The 18,330-nt window shown below is 41.6% G+C and overlaps 1 protein-coding gene across 1 annotated transcript in view; it reads left to right on the top strand.

The window, feature by feature from the left end:
* The window catches only part of SLC49A4 (solute carrier family 49 member 4), a 95,964-nt gene extending 89,092 nt beyond the window's left edge, over positions 1–6,872 (top strand). Inside the window, exon 9 of the mRNA XM_032630778.1 lies at positions 5,817–6,872. Coding sequence (XP_032486669.1) covers positions 5,817–5,932 — 116 coding nt within the window. The 3' untranslated portion in view covers positions 5,933–6,872. The remainder of the gene's footprint in view (positions 1–5,816) is intronic.
* Positions 6,873–18,330: the final 11,458 nt, after the last annotated feature.

The raw sequence follows: 18,330 nt of genomic DNA, 5'->3' as shown, positions 1-18,330 counted from the left end.
ACAGGCTTATAATTGCAATAGTAGCCATGATAACCACCTTGACTGGAAAAAAAATTTTTTTGAAATATTCAAAGCTGATGAAACAGAATTTCCCTGGGTTTTGGACAGCTTTTGACATAGCACTTTCACCTAACAGCAAAGAGCGTCCAAATGATATATTAATTTTGTAATATAATTAACAACAAACTAGATCATTTCTGTCCATCAGTAATACAGGTAAAGAAGGTTTCAACTCTGCTAAACCTGATATACATTTGGTTTATCCTATGAAAGAGAGTGACATTTTCGAAGGCAAGTGATATTAATAAAGTCAGACCACTCTTCACTGTCCTCCTGGAAACGTGTTTCCATTAGGGAAAATGCCATCACCAGGTATAGAGTCTTTTGCTTCAATTAGTTTTCTAAACAGAATCACCTAACAGTTATTACATTATCAGCTTTAACCCACTTCAGCTGTGTCATAGTTGAAACTAGGCAGCTCAGTGCCTCTCTTTTTTTGCCTGGTAAAGTATCAGAGATGGCTGTTGCCCTTAGAGTTGTAGAAACGGTTTTCCAGCTCATGGACACAGGTGGGCTGAATGGTCCTTGCAGACCGTCTGAGCATGGTTTCTCCTGTTGGATGGAAATTGTTTTGTCTTCCCAGCATTTAAAAACAACAACAGTAGATGCCAGATCATGTTATCCCCTAATAGACCTCTTGCACGTGGTCTATAGAATATAACAAACATGTATTTATTGGTCAGTTTAAAGCAGGAACTACCCCTGTGCTGTCTGACTGTGGAGAAGCCCAGTGCACTCCTACCATTGTGCCCAGCAAGCAATGTCTCTATCACTCTCCTGGGTCTTGAGTGTGCAGCTTCCAGTTTGTTCAACAGAGACTGGTGTCTGTACGTCAGCCAGTGCTCACTCCTCATTTTGCAGATTTATAGTGACCAGATACAAGCAGACATCTTTGGTTCTTTGGCACAGGCAGTGGAAGAAACAGCACCATTTCTGCTAATTTCTATCTCACTGATACAATCAAGGATTTATCTAGCTGGGGGGAGAAAGCTTCCCTCTTCTCGGTTGGTTTCTGATCATATGTTCTTATACATATCTATGTAGATGTTAAAGGTTTCTGCCTAAACTCCGTGAGTGTTGTGAAAAATAAAACTTTAAATAAAAAGTAATCTTAATCGAACAGGATGGTTTTCAGGACAAAAAGAACCTCAGTGTGTTTTGACATTTTAGAGTTAATGAGAAGATGAATGTAAAAGAGCTTAGACCAGGGCACAGCTGGCACTCACCAATTATTAATTATTATATAACTATTTTGTTTCCTTCTGAATAATTAGCTGGGGATGATAGGAATTTAAACATCTAGGCTTCTATTTTAAAGAGATGCTTTTATGTGCTTATTTGTCAGGCGTATAATGAATACACACAAACATACCCCACAACTCTCTAAGGCTAAAAAGTTCCTAGAACTATGAAAACTCTGTTGAGATTCTTTCACTTATAATTAGTTGATCTCGCCCCAAAAGTCCCACAGCAAAAGTCCACATGCCTTATAGCTGAGGTATGATGATACCTAAATTACAAATCTGAAAACTGTATAAAATTATTTCCTAAATTTTTAGTTCCGCAGCCCAGTCTGCTAAACATTTTATATAATGAATTCCCTTCCATTAGAGCCAGTGTTTGAATGTCATAATTCAGTCATTTTAAACTTGAAAAACTCACCCAGAAGTTAGTTATGTGTCAGAATTCAACTATTAGTGACATGATTGGAGGGCTTGATTTTTAATCATCATAAAGATAGGCTTTTTTTTTGCGTGGTACACGGGCCTCTCACTGTTGTGGCCTCTCCCGTTGCCGGAGCACAGGCTCCGGATGCGCAGGCTCAGTGGCCATGGCTCACAGGCTTAGCCGCTCCGCGGCATGCGGGATCCTCCCGGACCGGGGCACGAACCTGTGTCCTCTGCATTGGCAGGTGGACTCTCAACCACTGTGCCACCAGAGAAGCCCCAAATAGGCGGTTTTTTAGGTCACTTCTCAAGGAAGTACTAAACTTCCTGACTAGAGTTTTTGGTTTCCCACCATGTGCTATCTGGTAGATGACTACATCAGATGTGGCTTTTCAGGGCTGTACAGACTAACCCCAAAATGACCACATTAGAGTGCCTTGCCTGGCAAGATAGGCTCCACTGGTGATTTGCTTGTTGATTATGGCCATTGCCATCATTGATGGCGAATGTCACACAGGCTTCTATACCAAGGCCACTGGCCTATTTAGAGCCCTGGGTCACAGAGTTTCCCATGTCCTGTGTTGACTCTGCTTTGGGAACCTGGACCATGTCAAAGATTTCTTGGAGTTTTTCTGACTTGGGTTTTTTAAGGGCACTTTGAAAAAAAGTTACTTGCTCCTTAATATAAGCATATTTGCAAAACTGAGTTGCTTCCTATAATGTTTGCTTTGTGAATCTCAGCGAGTATTTCAGACAGCACAGTGATGTTTTATTCCAATAACTTCCCATACAAAATCAATTTGGAAATGCCGTTGTATGCTTTATATGCTCTGAAATGCATTCTAATGTTCTATTTTACAGTTTGTAGCTTGTTTTGTAGTTTGTATTGGCTGTTATTTTTTGTTGTTCTTGTTTTTCTAGAAGGTTTGCAGCAAGCTTTGGCTAAAAACGTTAAAGGTTTTACCTCAGTCCTTTCATTTTGAAGTAGCCAACCATGAATTTGAGGCTGCATTGTGTGCTGAGGAGGGAGGTATTGTCTAGTGGTTACCAGGAGAACAGGTTCAACAGATGTGGACTAGTGAGAAGTAATTTTCTATCTAAGAAGCAAAATAATGCAATGTGCTGGTCAAAGCTATCGGATAATTAACCTGGAGGGAAGGGAGCAGGGCATCACACTGTGAAATCGTGGTGTCAGCTAGCTTCTCTTGAGAGAGAATGGAGACAATTTTGTTCAATTACCATACTTTGGGTTAAATCACCAAAGAAACTAGAAGGTTGGTTCTGGAAGATAGTGTCTGGAACCAGACAAGTACTTGAAGCCAAAAGTGTGACATCACTGCAGGGAAAGATGACGTGAAGAGTAGAATGGTACTTCATCGTAATTAGTTCAGCCCCAGCGGAGCCTCACCATTTGGTACAGAGCTCTGAGTAAACTATAGCACCTGCCTCACTGGAAATTGGCAGAGTCCTCAGGCTGCAGCACAGGAGATGACAGAGAGCCAGCAGAAATGTAGAGGCAAGTCATGGGGGCTTGCAGTATGGATTTATAGTTCCTCTAGTGAAAGGCAAAGGGAAGGAATGTTGGAAAGCTGTGCTCACTTTAAAAGATACAAAAGAAAATTTCGATGGGTAGGGACTCTGTTGGTTTAATTATGTCATGGCACTGGGCTCCAAAGGACCACAGCCAACTTTGCTCTGCCAAGTCAGACTGAACTTTTTTTTTTTTTTTTTTTTTTTTGCGGTACGCGGGCCTCTCACTGTTGTGGCTTCTCCCGTTGCCAGAGCACAGGCTCCGGACGCGCAGGCTCAGCGGCCATGGCTCACGGGCCCAGCCGCTCCGCGGCATGTGGGATCTTCCCGGACCGGGGCACAAACCCGTGTCCCCTGCATCGGCAGGCGGACTCTCAACCACTGCGCCACCAGGGAAGCCCCCAGACTGAACTTTTAAGCAAGCCATTTCCTGCACATTAGAGCCCCTTAGGTGTGGTTTATGTGAATGGTTTTCAGTGGGGACATGCAGATATTTCCATCCCTGACCTTTTTCTCTCTAAAAAGGCAAAAATTTCAAAGAATATTGGTAGTTGGTTAAGCCAGGTGAACTTAGTGAAGGGTGGATTTGACTTCTCAGAGAGAGGCACAATAGTGAAAAACAACTAACCAACAAACCATGACACTAAAGAGCAATTCTGAGTTATTTTTAGAGATTTCATCTGAACCCAGGTAGAAGGAATCGTTTTACAATTCTGATGAAATAAAGGTCTGCTTTGGCAATATTTGACTAATTTCTAGGTTTAAGGAGAGCTAGGACAAGTTGATGCTGCATGTGTGTTGCTCTAGCTCCCTGTGAAATAGTCTCTAAAGTTTAGGAAACATCGTTGTTGTAGACTTCAAGTGCCATACTTTCTTTTAGCTATTGCTTAAAATGCGACCTTAAAGTAAAAAACGCTCAGTTTTAGTATAAACAGTATGCTGTTATCTCTATTTTACTACTTTTTCTTTTCGTATTTTTTCACTGCTTCTTTTTGCTTGTTAAAATTATCATCAGAAATCCAGAGGCTTTATGGTTAATATAAAAGCAGAAAATGCTTGGTGCGTCATTTCAGGGAATAAAGACAAGATCCCAGAGATCACAGCATTTCTGAGTGTTTAGATTCTAGTCAATCCAAGTAAAGGACAGAAAACAGCTTTGCATGAAAATACCATTGAAATATACATCTTTGTTCTGGGCTATAGAATAGCATGTCTGACTTTGAAAATGTAGAAATTGAGAGGTTAGGGAGGCTGCTTTTGCGAACATATTATAGGAAAAAAAGGTACTTCAGCACCTTTTCTTACTGGTTGGTTTTCTGATTTCTGTTCCTGAGCATAAATTGCTCTTTTAGCCATATGAATTATGGATTAATCTAAAGCAGCAGCATAGAAATCTTTAGGATGATTTTTGAAGATTAAGGCAGTATTAGCATTCTGTAGAAGCACAGAGGGAAAATATAAACTTATAGCAGTGCCCAAAGGTAAAAATGTACCAGGGAACCTGCTTCCTTCATTTTTTGTTGTGTTTTTATTTTTTCATTGAAATTGCTAAATGGATATTAAACTAGAGAAGTTATCCGCCCCCCCCCCCCCACCGCCAGCCCCTTTATGCCAAGAAGCTGCTCACTTCTGCATGGAAGCCTCAAGTCTGACAGAGGGGGTTGGGATAGAAGGAAGCTGAACAGATGCCTGGCTCCAAGGCCCCCGGAGCCAGAGGAAGCAGTTAGAGACAGCACAGTCGTCAGGGCAAGCATGTGTGTTTGGGTAGCAAGAGGCCCAGGATTGGCCTGTTGGAGAGTCCTGAATTCGTGAATGAGCATTTTTGAAGAAGCACGTTCTCAGTTCCATTAAATTAAAAAACAACATTATTTGAATTGCCTGTTTAGATGATTCCTGTAAATCTTCTGGTAATTGGCGTCGTACATAACCGTTATGTTAGTAGGAAAAAAAGACTAGAAAGAAACCAAAGTATTCACAGTAGTTTCTCTGAGAGTAGAATTTAGGATTCAGTTTTTACATTTTACTTATTTTATATATATATATATGTGTATGTATTTTCTACCCTGTTTTACAGTGATTACTACTTGATTTTTTTTGCTGAGAATTAGATATTTCTTTCCAAAAAAATTTAAAAGTGTTATCTCAAAATTCAGGTGATTTTGTTGTTTGTCTTTCTAATCCATCAGATATTTCTAAACAAGGACAAGAGTGATGGTGATAGGGGGCACTTTAAAAACAAACTAACATTTAAAGGTGATTGATATTTCTTTCTTTGAAGTAATAGGTTTTTTTTTTGGCCACCAAAGTCAAGTTGGGTTAAATCGATGAAAAGTCATTAACAATACTGATTAAAAATATTCCACAGGAAAGCCCTGTAACATATTACATGCATCACTTAGACTCCACATTTGTCACTGTTCATTGAAAGCTGGTTTTCAGGCCTCCCAGGGCGCATTTATTATAAGTGCTTTTGAATGCAAAGCAGGTTGCTCCCAGCATACAGGTGGTGTTCTGCTGGTGACACATGAATGCTTACAACTGCATGTTTTTGTCTTACAGAGTTGTCTTGGTTCAACTGGTGCCTTCCCGGGTCGTGTTTGCTCAGTCTCCTCCTTATTCTGTGCTTCAGGGAATCCTATGACAGACTCTATCTTGATGTGGTTGTCTCAGTTTAATAGCACAGACTTGAAGGAGTTTTTAAAAAGAGACTGGAAATCAATACTGCATACTGCACATTTGCTTGGAATTGCACATCTAACAGGAAAAAAAAAGAAGAGAGAAACTTCATTCAGAGGTTTTGTTAGGTTACAGATGATCACATTAATTTAATTACTGCTAGGTAATAATAATGTGGAACTTGAGTGATAATAGTGTATTTAAAAACTGTATCAATGGCATACGTGTGCCTGAGTCTGGGGTTAGAAGTGTGATGTCTTACACAGAAAACACTACCTAGGTAATTCCCTCTATGTTTTGTGCCAGTGCTAAACTACTGATTAATTGTAACTATGAAAAGAAATAAAGGATGTCTATTACATGAAGATAACTCCTTCCCTAAGCCACATATCAGAAAAGGAAGAAATGCCACTAACTTCTAAAGAAGTTTAAACCCTATATCAGATTTTAATTATAAAATAGCCAAGAGGTGTATCAATGATAGATATTAGCCACCTGTACACTACATTTTTTTCTAATAAAGCCATTTCTTATATGACTCCTTATTTTTAATTAGATCAGAAACCTTTGGCCACCTTAATTATGGTGATCAAGTGCTTTCCAGTGACCGCAGAGCACATACTTTGTGTCTCGATCTTAACTTATCCTTGTTTCTGTGAAATACAATTTCATCTGCTAGGCTCTTAAATGATGATATTAAATGTGACTAAATGTTTAATACAGTCGCATTAAATGCTGTATGAAAAATGTAATTTTGTTCCGATTTAGCACTTTGTTAAAAGTGAAATGACAGATCCCATAGAACATCCCGTGTCTTCGGGCAGATATATATGTGGTGGCATGGGAGGGAAAATCCAGCACCAGCTGTTGCTTACCAAGGTTGCATTTTATTAAATGACCCTTGTTTGAAAATAACAATTTATAGCATTGAAACTTTCAGATCTATTGAGTGATTTCTGAATTACTTTCTTGTATCTCAATTCAGGTTATAAAATATTCAGTTCTATATAGAGTGTATATTTGAGAGGGCAGTGTTTTGCTGATACCTGCCTTCCTTCTGTGGATGACAGCTTTTTCAAAAACAATACCGACTGGACAGCTCTCAGACGTGTATTTCACTATGACATAAAATGTGCTCTGGTGGGGTTATGATAGTACCACTATTCAGATTTACATAATTCCCCTCATGCTGGAAAATCAAACACTTTCTCAAAAAGTCAAGAATGATGTTTTATCTTCATTGTTCTCAGCTTCCTCCAACCCCCTCTCTCCTTTTTGACTCACTTGAAATTGTATCTTCATTGTCAGCTAAATATATATTTTATTTGTCTTCTTCCGGACAGCAGAGTGTAAGGCAGCCCCTTCTATTAGCCAAGGTGGTGAAGTATGGTTACGGGGACCTGGTCAGCACTTATTGACTCATCTCCACCACATTCGCACACACCATCACACACAGTCCCAGATACCCCTCCTTTCCCCCTTGGTAAGTTGAAGGCTATGCTTTTACTAACCTCGGTCCTAGAGGAGGATGCTATTACCGTCAGGCCTTCTAAGATCCGAAATTGTGCAACCTGGAAAGAAAACCCTCAAATTAAACATCTGTCTTCAGTCACCTTTAGACCATCCCCCTTTATAACCACCCTGCTAATAACTTAGCAGCCAGAACTGAAAGAACTGAGGAACTTGCTAAAGAGAAGAAGAAAACCTGTGAAAGCTAGGCTTAGTTCCTGTTAACTCTGTCGTTCTTCTCAAATAAAAATAAAAGGAAAGCAAAGCAGAATTCTTAAGGATAATTGAAAGCCAGCCGGTCCAGGTATCGATAGTCCATGACCCAGGTGCTAAAATAACCACCACCCCTTCCTGTTTAGAATGAATCTGGAAAGGTGAGGGAAGAATTATGATGCATTTGGTTTTAGTCAGAACTGTTGTGTTTGAGGACACTCCTATATAAAATTTTGCTATAAGACTTCTCATACAGAGCATTTTAATTATGGTTAATTCTACTTTTAACACATAGTGAAAAATAACATTAAAAAATATTACCTAAATGACTGACTAGTTCAAAGACAGACCAGATGGGTAGTGATTTTAAATTCTTGCGTTGTACCAGGCACCAACCACTGTTTTTAGCATACGTGAGATGAGATGAGATGAGAGGTGTCCGTTTGTCTCATTTACATCCCCTTAACCCCTCCAGCGGATAATTGTTCTGATCACAAGCTGCAGCTGTTTTAAATGATCAAGATTTCATGTACCAAACCTGATGGAAAGAGAACCAAAATCTTCTAGGGGGAGGGGGAGGATTACACACTATTTACTTACCTGTATATTTCATAATTTTTTTTTTTACTTTTGTATTTCTCACATGCATCAAAAGACCAGCCATAATCTTTGCACTTTATAAACAAACGTTAAAGAGTCCTAATGAATTTTATAATTGAAAAAAATCTTAACCCTCTGCTAATCCAAGCACTCATTTTAGAATTTATAGGAACAGCCCCAGAGAGGTAAAGGATCTTGCCAAAGGTCACAATCCTAGTTAATGACAAAAGTAAAACTAACTAAAACCCACATCTTCTGACGCCCAAAGCAGTCTTTTTTTCTCTACCTCAGAGAATTGCAGCTTAATTTGGACATTTTGGGGTGTTCGTGAATACTCTTTCATGTTCAAAAACGATGGGGCTTAAGAGTAAGATACTGTTAAAATTAGGTGATTGCTTGATTTCTAAGTAAAATCCGTCTTTTTTTCTTCATCGCTATCCCGTTGGTGCTCTAACATCTCTAAGTCTTAGCTTGCAGTGAGTGACGCGATCTGAAAAGTTTCTGATGAATAATTCAGTCCTCATAAACCAAGTCAACAGCATTATTAATTGGTAAGGACATGTTATAGTGTAAGTTCCCTGTGGCTTATCAGTGAATATTAAACAGTTTATGGGAAGAAGCATTTCTTAATATGGTCCCTGGTGGAGATATAGAACAGATAATTACATACACAAATGCATTTCACTGGAGGGTAGAGCTAATAAAATAACAAGAGGGAGTCAAGCACTATTTTGTATATTTAAGCATATATGGCCTAAGGGCCATGTTTTATCATAGATCATACATTCATGTTTAATTATTGAGAATGTTTACAGCTTGCCTTTCTAATGAGGGATTCAAGCGAAAAGATTTTAAATTGAGGGGATTAAATTCTCATCTACTCATCTTTTAATTCTTTTTTCTTTTTACTAAAATCTAGGCATTCATCTTGCTGTTTGCATAAGTACAAGCTTCACTTTAAACTCAAGATCAAATTCAAGTGCATAGTAGATGTTTTAACTTAATGTTAAAAATCACATTAATTCCACATTTGTCCCAGAAACAATAAGTACAGGAATTACTGTGATTATACCATATTATCAAGCAAGTGCAAAAGCTGTGACATGAAGAAAGTGTCCTATTAAAAAAGAAATATATAAAAAACTATGAGGAAATTTCATCAGACCTATTTGATAAATGTAGGAAAAATAGATTTCCACTTTAATTTGTATGATTATAATCATATAGAAAAGAGCGAGATAAAGCTTATTTCCATACTGTCAACAGTTTGCTAATCTGTTGGGAAATAAAAACAATACTGACGGGGGAGAGTGCTGGACCATCCCAGAAGAACAAAACTTGACAGGGAAAGTTTTAGGTGCTCTTTTAACAGCATCCATTGGGTAGTCTGTGCTCAGCAGTGGTGAGTGTCTGCTCAGTAAGCAGACATCTTGGCTATCCTGAGCACTCATGTCCTTTCAGGTGTCTTCCTGGTTCAGTTGGAACCTCAAACTTAGGAGATGACCTCTAGGAACTAATACCAAGGCCCTTAAGAGACTCTTGAGGGTGTCACCTCTGGCCAGGGGATGGGAATGATAGAGGCTGCGGGCAGAGAGTACAGGCAATGACATGCCCTAAATCTCTCCCCTGAACCACTTCTTTTTTTTTTTTTTTTTTGCGGTACGCGGGCCTCTCACTGTTGTGGCCTCTCCCGTTGCGGAGCACAGGCTCCGGACGCGCAGGCTCAGCGGCCATGGCTCACGGGCCCAGCCGCTCTGCTGCATGTGGGATCTTCCCGGACCGGGGCACGAACCCACGTCCCCTGCATCGGCAGGCGGACTCTCAACCACTGTGCCACCAGGGAAGCCCCACTTCTCTTTTTATAAATAATTTTAGTTTGTTCTTGGTCAGGACTGAAACATCAGCCCCTTGTTTCACCTGAAGTTTCCTGAGGTTCTTCGCTTGTCCTCGCTGCCCCATACCTCAGCTTTCTGAACACTGGCATGAATCTGCCCTCTGTTCCATCCTGGTCTCCGCTTCCTTGAGCCGACTTCCTGGCATAGGCTTCTTTACCCTCAACGCCTCCCTAAGCTCCAGGGCCGAAAACACAGTCTCCTTCCTGCCTAGTAGTAAAGCCATACACCCAGGCTGCCCTCTCATGAACAGGATGCTAGCATGAGCAGAACATAAGCAAATCCAGGCACTCCAGAAAGATTTAACAGTTATTCTCACAGCCAAGTCGTGTAAGTTAGAATATTCCCCTGAAATGGGAAGGGAATTACAAAAGTCTCTAACAAGTTTCTTGTGTTGTTATTTCTTGTACTTTTATTTTTTTTTAATGCCTTTTGTTTCTTTCTTTCTTTATTTATTGGCCAGGTGGCATGCGGGATCTTAGTTCCCCGACCAGGGATCAAACCCGCGCCCCCTGCACGTTGGAAGTGCGGAATCTTAACCACTGGACCACCGGGGGAGTCCCTATTTATTGTACTTTTAGAATGTGGACTAACTTGCCTTGTGTAGTCTTTCTCTTGTGTCTCGGAACCTGGTAGGCCTCAGACAATAGCCTTCCATCTCAGCCAACAACACTCAAAAAGAGAGCAAAAAGCTGCCCCACCCTAGGTGTTCTGTTCATTCAACAAGGGAGAATTAATTTTTTAAAAACAGCTAAAAAATGAAACAAAACATGAAATTCATTTCAGCAACCTTGGAAAAATGCTAAAAACACATCAAACCATTTTAGCTCGAAACATGCTACATTTGGTACATTGTGAGGCTTGGGGCTCCAGAAGGGATGCCAGAAGATCAGCCCTATAGCACAGCACTCTTGGGGTTCCACCAGGCTCTTCTAGTTTACAAGCGAGGCTTCTGCAGTCTTGATCAAAATGGCAAGAATGACTTGGAGGCACTTTTGATTTACCTTAATGTTAGAAAATGATACTTTTTTAGACTACAATTTAATTTAGACTTCCTCTAGTTCAAATTGGCTTTCTTCCCATTTACCTGAAAGAACTGTAGAATCAGAGATGAGGATTTAATCCAACACCCCATTTTACAAATAAGTAAATAGAGAAGATTTCAGGTTAAATGACAGCTCAGTTTTAGCACATCACTCGACTCCTACACCAGCATTCTTTCCATAAGTGATCAGTGTGTTAACCAGAAATAATTTAAGTAAAATTTCTTTCAAAGTTTTGAAAATTAAAACACGTGAGTGTATACCCATTATAAAATACCAGTACAGAAATATAAAGTGAAGTCTACCTCCAAACATATGCTGGTTGATCCATTCTCCTTTTCAGAGATAATCCCTATGTGTCCTTTCAGAAAATTTTCTATGCATTTACCTACATCAAGTATAAAAACAGAGAGGATTTAAAGTCAAGTGATCTCAGGAACTATTTCTTAAGACCATGTTGGCGTTAACACTTGGGCAGGAGTTTCTGAGCTCCTTATTTTTCTCCAAGACAAATCTGTATCAAACGTAGCAGTGGTTAATGGAGACATTTTACAGACCTGCTTATGTGCCATCAAGCTCTATCATATTCTGAAGTTTAAAGGTGAACTTCAATATGCAATATTGGTTTTCTTATTGGAAATATAGACAGTTTTTAATGCTGCCAACTAAGGTTCATGCCCCATGAGAGAAGAAAATGAATGATCCACCCCCAAAATCCAAACGGGTTTTCTTGACAGGGTTTTCTTGGCTGTCCATCTCAGCAGAGGCACGCCATACTGTAGAAAGCAGAAAGTCGAGAAAGACAGCTTATGCCATCCCTTTTTTTTTTTTTTTTTTTTTTTTTTTTTTGCGGTACGCGGGCCTCTCACTGTGTGGCCTCTCCCGTTGCGGAGCACAGGCTCCGGACGCGCAGGCTCAGCGGCCATGGCTCACGGGCCCAGCCGCTCCGCGGCATGTGGGATCTTCCCGGACTGGGGCACAAACGCGTGTCCCCCTGCATCGGCAGGCGGACTCTCAACCACTGCGCCACCAGGGAAGCCCTATGCCATCCCATTTTTTAAAAAAAATAATAGCTAATGAAGATTCTGGTAATCCTTAACTATTTTCCTGGTCACCTTCCTTAGCTGTTCTAACTTTCAAGCTACCAGTAAAATTGATGAACTGCAGTAGGACAAGAACTTAGCTTTGTTTGGTCACTTCTTTCTTTCCTGCCATCTTTCCCATCAGGCTTTCCCCTTTCTGGTTCTATCTTCCTATTTATTTCTGACTATGCTTGGAAGCAAGCTGTGTGAAACCCACATTGTCTGAGTTGCCCATATTATTGAAGAGAGCTGGCCAATTTCTTCATGAACTAGACTAGAGAGGACAGAAAAAGAGCCCTAGCCTAGGAGCCCCAGGGCCCAGCTCGTGGCCAGGCCTGGTGTCTTCAGCTGTTTGACCCTGACCTAGTCCCTTCATTTCTCATTTACCCACAATTCTAAAATGAAGGAGTGAACAAAGATATTCCCTAAGGTCTCTTCCAGTTCAGAAATTCAGGTCCATTCTATTTAAATATTAGGAAATGACTGACGTACATGCACCTGTTTGTGCAGTAGCCCTCCTCCTGTGAGTCCCTACACGTGAACACATAGACTTTTCCACCACACACACATTCAGCAACAAGAAGAAATGGCTTCTTCATTGCCTGTGCTAGAAGATAAGCTATAGGTACTGTTTATTTCCCCAAAGGACCTTATATATGAAATTTAGCATTTATTAAATTTATCAAACGTGATATGAGAAAATCTGTCTTCTGCTGTTGAGATAGCATCCTGGGAGCCAGGTCAGAGTACTGCATTTGCTCACTGGAGTCAGGACAAACCAGAAACCCATCCTTTGGTTTGGTTTGATCCATCGTGAGTCAGCAGCAACTTGGCACCTGTAGAAATCAAACTGTTGGATCAGATGGTAAAGCTGATCCTTGAACTGATATTTCTAGAGTTACACCACCGAACTGATATTTCTAGAGTTACAGCACCGAAGAATTGTAAGTTGCTCTGCAACAGTGTTGTCTCTAATGGCCAGATTCTGCCAGTAGAGCTGTGCATATATCTTTTATAGAGTGAGAACAGAGGTTTAGTAGGTCATGTCTGATCTGTACCCAGGTGTTAGGAAACAAGGCTTCACTGAAATTATAACATGGGCACAAAAGGTGTCAAAGAAATGAACCAAAAGTCCAGCCTGAGAGTCAGGAGGCCTGGGTTTCAGTTTCTCTCTCCAGGGCAGCTGCTGAGCACCTTGGGGCTTTGGAAAAGTCACCTGTTCTCTCTGGACCCTGGCTTCCTCTAAAATAGAAGGGTCAAGTGGATGTTCCTTTTTGCTGAAGAGTTTTATAGCATCTAATATACACTTATTTGGTCACACACCAGACAGAAAGTAGAAAACAACACAAGTGCAATAACTTTCCACTGGTCCTTGCAGTTACACATTATCTTTCAAACAAGCAAGGAGCTTCTACAAGGAAGGCCCCATTAGTCATGCATTATAGGTGCCAGGCAGTTATGGAAACTCTCAGGCCACCGACATATCCACTATTCCTTCATTCACGCTTTTATTCATTCTATATACAGAGTAATTACATGTGTGCAGTGTGTGCCTGTGAAGGAGAATCAGAAAAACAAAAGATGTTTCTACCCTTCAGGACATTTTAGACAGATTTTAAAAAAAAACACTCTCCTGAACTAGCTAGAAAAAGAAATAATGAGAGTTTCCCAAATAATTATGCATAGCAGGAACCCAATTTCTTTTTCTTGTACCATCATTAACCATAACTGATTTCAAGGGAAGGTATTCTATTCCATTGGAATTTCCACCATAGGCAGAAACTGTATCTGTCTGGGAGCAGTGAATCAATTTTCACATGAGGAATCCCAAGCCTTCCCATCATCCCATGGCTGGGGAGTGGGTTACTATTCCTTTAGGAAGTTGGGAAGATTGTTGGCACCTCCAGCTTCCTCTGAAGACAAGACTTAATTACAAACACACCAAGATACACATAAGGCCTTGTGCATTTCCTTTCTAAAAGGAATTTGAATTTTAACAGAAAGCAAAGACTAAACACCAACAGAAAGGGTTTCTAGTGATAGAACTTGGGACATCAGCCCATCAGAGAGAGAAGGGCTGCTTTGGGGGCAGGAGACTCTATGGGAGCCCTTCAGCTGTGTCCAGCTGTGAGTAAATCTAAGCCACACGAGGCATCGCTATTGCAGTCCTGGCCTTCTAAGCCTTTGCAGAAACCTAAAGATGCTCAAAAGGGCAGGTTTTAATTCTGCAGATGGGTTTATTTACTGCCAATGTCCCCACCTCCAAATTTACTTCCCTCTTCACTGGAAATAAATCTTTTGGAGGCTTATGAAAATTAAGTATTAGGAAAATTCTGCCCCCATCCTACTAGATTGCATCTACAAGTCCCAAACAAAATCGCTTCCTTGACTTGCATATAAGGTCAAGGAAGGTCTGTAACTCGGAGGAGCGGCCTGGAAGAAGTCAGGGCAGGTGCCTGATCCCACCCCTCCTGCTATAGGCAGAACGGGGCTGCCCACTGGAATCCTGCTAAAATGGAGGGCTGTGCTGGGGTGGTCCTTTTCTCTCAGTCCTTCCCTGAACTCACTAATTCACATTACACTGCTCTTCCCGATCAATAACTTATTGAGGAGAAAATCAGTAAATGACGTAAATGTCTCCAATGGAGCCGTCCCCCTCCATGACCCCACTGTCCTTTTAGTCTGCGCCCCAGAATCCTCATTCCGTGTCCCATAGAAACGCAGTTACCCTTGTCCTTTTCAGGGAAAAAGACATTGATTGAGAGCTTAGCCCTGACATTTCACCCTCTTATCTCAGAACACAGAAGCCCCTTCACGTTTGTTGTCTTTTTTACTCAAGGTTAATATAGATCCCCAGGCACTGGCAACTCCATGCTGCATTCTGTTGCCTATAATTGTCCTTCCATCTAATTGGGCGAAAGGCTACTCTAATGAACCAGCTACTGATTCCCTTACCTATTCACTCTTTTATCAGTATTCCTTTACCAGTAAATTCTTTGTTATCTAGGTCCTGACATTTATTTCATGTTTTTTTTAACTTTAAATTTTTTCTTACAAAATTGCTTCTTTTATCTTATAGCAGACTGTGATCTTTTTGCTTCTGAGTACTTTATAATACAATTCGAATATAATAGAACATTCTAAAATAAAGCCAGGCAGGGATTTCATCCTAACCACTATTAAATGCTGAGAGAGGCAGATCATATTTTTTTAAGAAGAGAGGAGAGCTGGGATGGAGGAAGCTGGATCTCATAATTCAACCAGTATATTTCGGGCTCCGGCTGCATGCTGAACACAGGGCTAGGCTCTGAAGATGAAAAAACAAAGAAGACAGCATCCTGGCCCTCAGAGAGATTCATATTCTGATGAGTCCATTCATAACAACTGTAATTCAAGCCTAGCAACACCCCCAAAAGCTGTTGGAAGCTTTGTAGCTTATTTCTATGACTGTCTATGGGATCATACTCTGGAAAAATACGCTCTAAATCCTGCTTTCTTGGGCCGTTAGAAATCCATGCTTGTCCCTAATCCGTTTAATAGTTACGTGTAAACTTCACAGAGTAAAAAATGCGTCTGGACGGCTTTTGAAGTGTCGGGCAGAGAAATCTGTTTTGATGGCTTGAAAAGAAGTGGAAAAGTTTTAGGGAATGCTAACAAGCTTCCAGAGAGTTTAGTTCTGCTAGTGTCCAGACATGGGATTAGGCAGAGGGAAAAGCCTTCTAGCAAGTGGGAGCTGGGGCCATGTAAGCATGGAGACCCCACTGAAGGAGTCAGCGAGATAGAAGCCAGGCTACAGGCGTTTGTTGATATGTCTGCTGAGTGAAAGTGGAGAAGGAGGTTTGGAGGCAGGGAGTTGTGGTGGAAGCAGATTCTGGAAAACAGAACCCCAAAACTGGCTTGTTCTCAGAGTCATCTGGCCCAGCCTCCCGCCTCCGAGCACATCCTGCCTGTGCTGTGTCTGGCCAACTGCTTTTTCAGCTCTCGAGGGATGGAGATTACAACCTACCCTGTCATCTGTTCCAGAGCCACCCCCGCTCTGCACTTAGAAGTTCTTGCTTTTGAAGAATGGAGGCAGGAGAGAGGTGGTCCAAAAATGGGGAGACAACAAATCAGGGCAGAGGAACTGTCGTAGAGCTTGGAGATGGGGACCTCACACCCCAGTGCGGGTGGAGACACTAGAAGGGGAGCCAGCCATCTGGGAACCGCCCTCGCGGAAGCCCTGTCTGGCGGAGCGGAGGTTCCCGTTCTGCTCCACAAAAGCAGTGGGAATCTAGACATCCGCCGCCTCTTATGCCTTCAGTACCCTATTGCATTTCATACACTCTGCCTGAGTCATTTCTTTTCATACCAGTTCTTGGGCAGTCGAATCTTGGGCAGTCCAAGTGGATTTTAGAGCCAAGTCAAGTCACCATGTCTTACTCCATTCAGACTTTTCCATCTGCCTTCACCCTCGCAGTCACACTCCTAGAAGCAAACCGGAAAGTCCTTGCAACCAAAATCACTATCTGAAAGCCCAAGAGCTTTCTTGTTCTCCCTCTGATCTCAAGCCACAGTGTGTTGGTCTGATTTTACTCCATTTGTAGTCCTCTGGCTTTCATGGCTCTGCACCACATGACAGAAAAGGAAAGCAAGCAGAGGCCGGGGGATCAGGTGGAAGGAAGTAGAGGCAGGATGGCTGCAGAAGCAGAGCAGAGGCAGCTGCTGACGCGGGAGCCTGCAATAGTCCCATGGCCGCCGTGATCCACACTGGGGTCCTAGTGTGCCATACAGGCTCTCGCATTCCCTGGGTTTCCTGGAGGTGGCCCTTCCCTCAGCCTTGGGCCTCCCCTTGGCGGTGAGTCTCATTGCAATTCATGCCCTCCCTGTCCCCTCCTCCCAGTCCCAGGCTACACTGAAGCCCCTGACTCCTTTTCAGTCTGCGGAAGAACAGAGTCCCTGCCTGTTGGGATCTGGTCCACTCTGGGGATGCTTTTTAGCTGAAACTGCTGCAGTTGAGCACAAGAAGTTCTGACTGCCAGAGTGAAAGAGTGCTCCAGCAGGCTGCAGCAGCTTCCCTGCCTCTGGGGCTGTAAATAAGGGAACGGTCCAGGACCGTCCCAGAAGACTAAGGATAGACCAGATGATCTCTTGAGTTTCCTCCCAGCTCCAGAACCTGGCTTTTAAATAGCAACACTAAGATCCAGGTGACGTACAGGCTCACTGACAGCAGGTGCTTCTCCTCCTGCGACACCCCATGTACCTGGGCAGACATTCTTCTCCCAGCAGGAGACGTGGTGCAAAAATAGACAGGTGCAGGGAGGGGGCTTAAAATCTGCCCACACTGAGCCTTGATGCCAGGGGATGTGCATATCTGCTGGCCCAGCTCTGTGACCTGGTGGGTCTATGCAACTGTCAAAACATGAGTGTGTGTGATAGATTCCCCTCCGACGCTCATCACAACTTCTGAGTGTTCTGTGCATTTTTAAATAATTCTTACCATGTAAATATGATATTACATTTTAATAAAAAGATTTTTTTTTGCATTTTACTTTTGTAATATTTGGGGTTTTATAGATTTTTATTTTATGGCCAAGTATACTTTTGTAAGGAAATGTTGAAGTCTTGAGTATTTTTATTCTTTTCAAACTACAGTTAATGTCAACTGTAAGCACTGATAAATATTATTCATGTGTGGTTTTCCTTCCTTTCCATCGGGCCTTTTTAAGGAAATGTGTTTTGGCATAGCATTTTATTTAAAACTCTGCTTCATTTTACACATTGTGAATACTGAAGATTCTGAAAAATAAAGATGCATTTAAAATCTCTGTGCTGTTACATTTTAGAAATGGTAATGTGCATCGCTTTGCCAAAGTGGTAATTAAACGTTTAATGGTTTAGAACTCCTAGTTCAGAATGGGGCTTCTAGTCATTATTCACAGTACGGAGCCTCCGTGTCAGCCCCCACTTCTTGGGAGAATGCACATGAGAATGGTGATTTCCTGCTCAGTTTGGAAATATGGTTATGTTGACATTATAGTTACTGTGCTGTGGTTTTGCAATAAATGTGTATTGAAAGCAC

Source organism: Phocoena sinus, chromosome 4 (genome assembly GCF_008692025.1).
Source record: "Phocoena sinus isolate mPhoSin1 chromosome 4, mPhoSin1.pri, whole genome shotgun sequence".
NCBI lineage: Eukaryota > Metazoa > Chordata > Mammalia > Artiodactyla > Phocoenidae > Phocoena > Phocoena sinus.
Note: the sequence above shows the minus strand (reverse complement) of the source record. Positions and strands in the feature narration are given on the sequence as shown.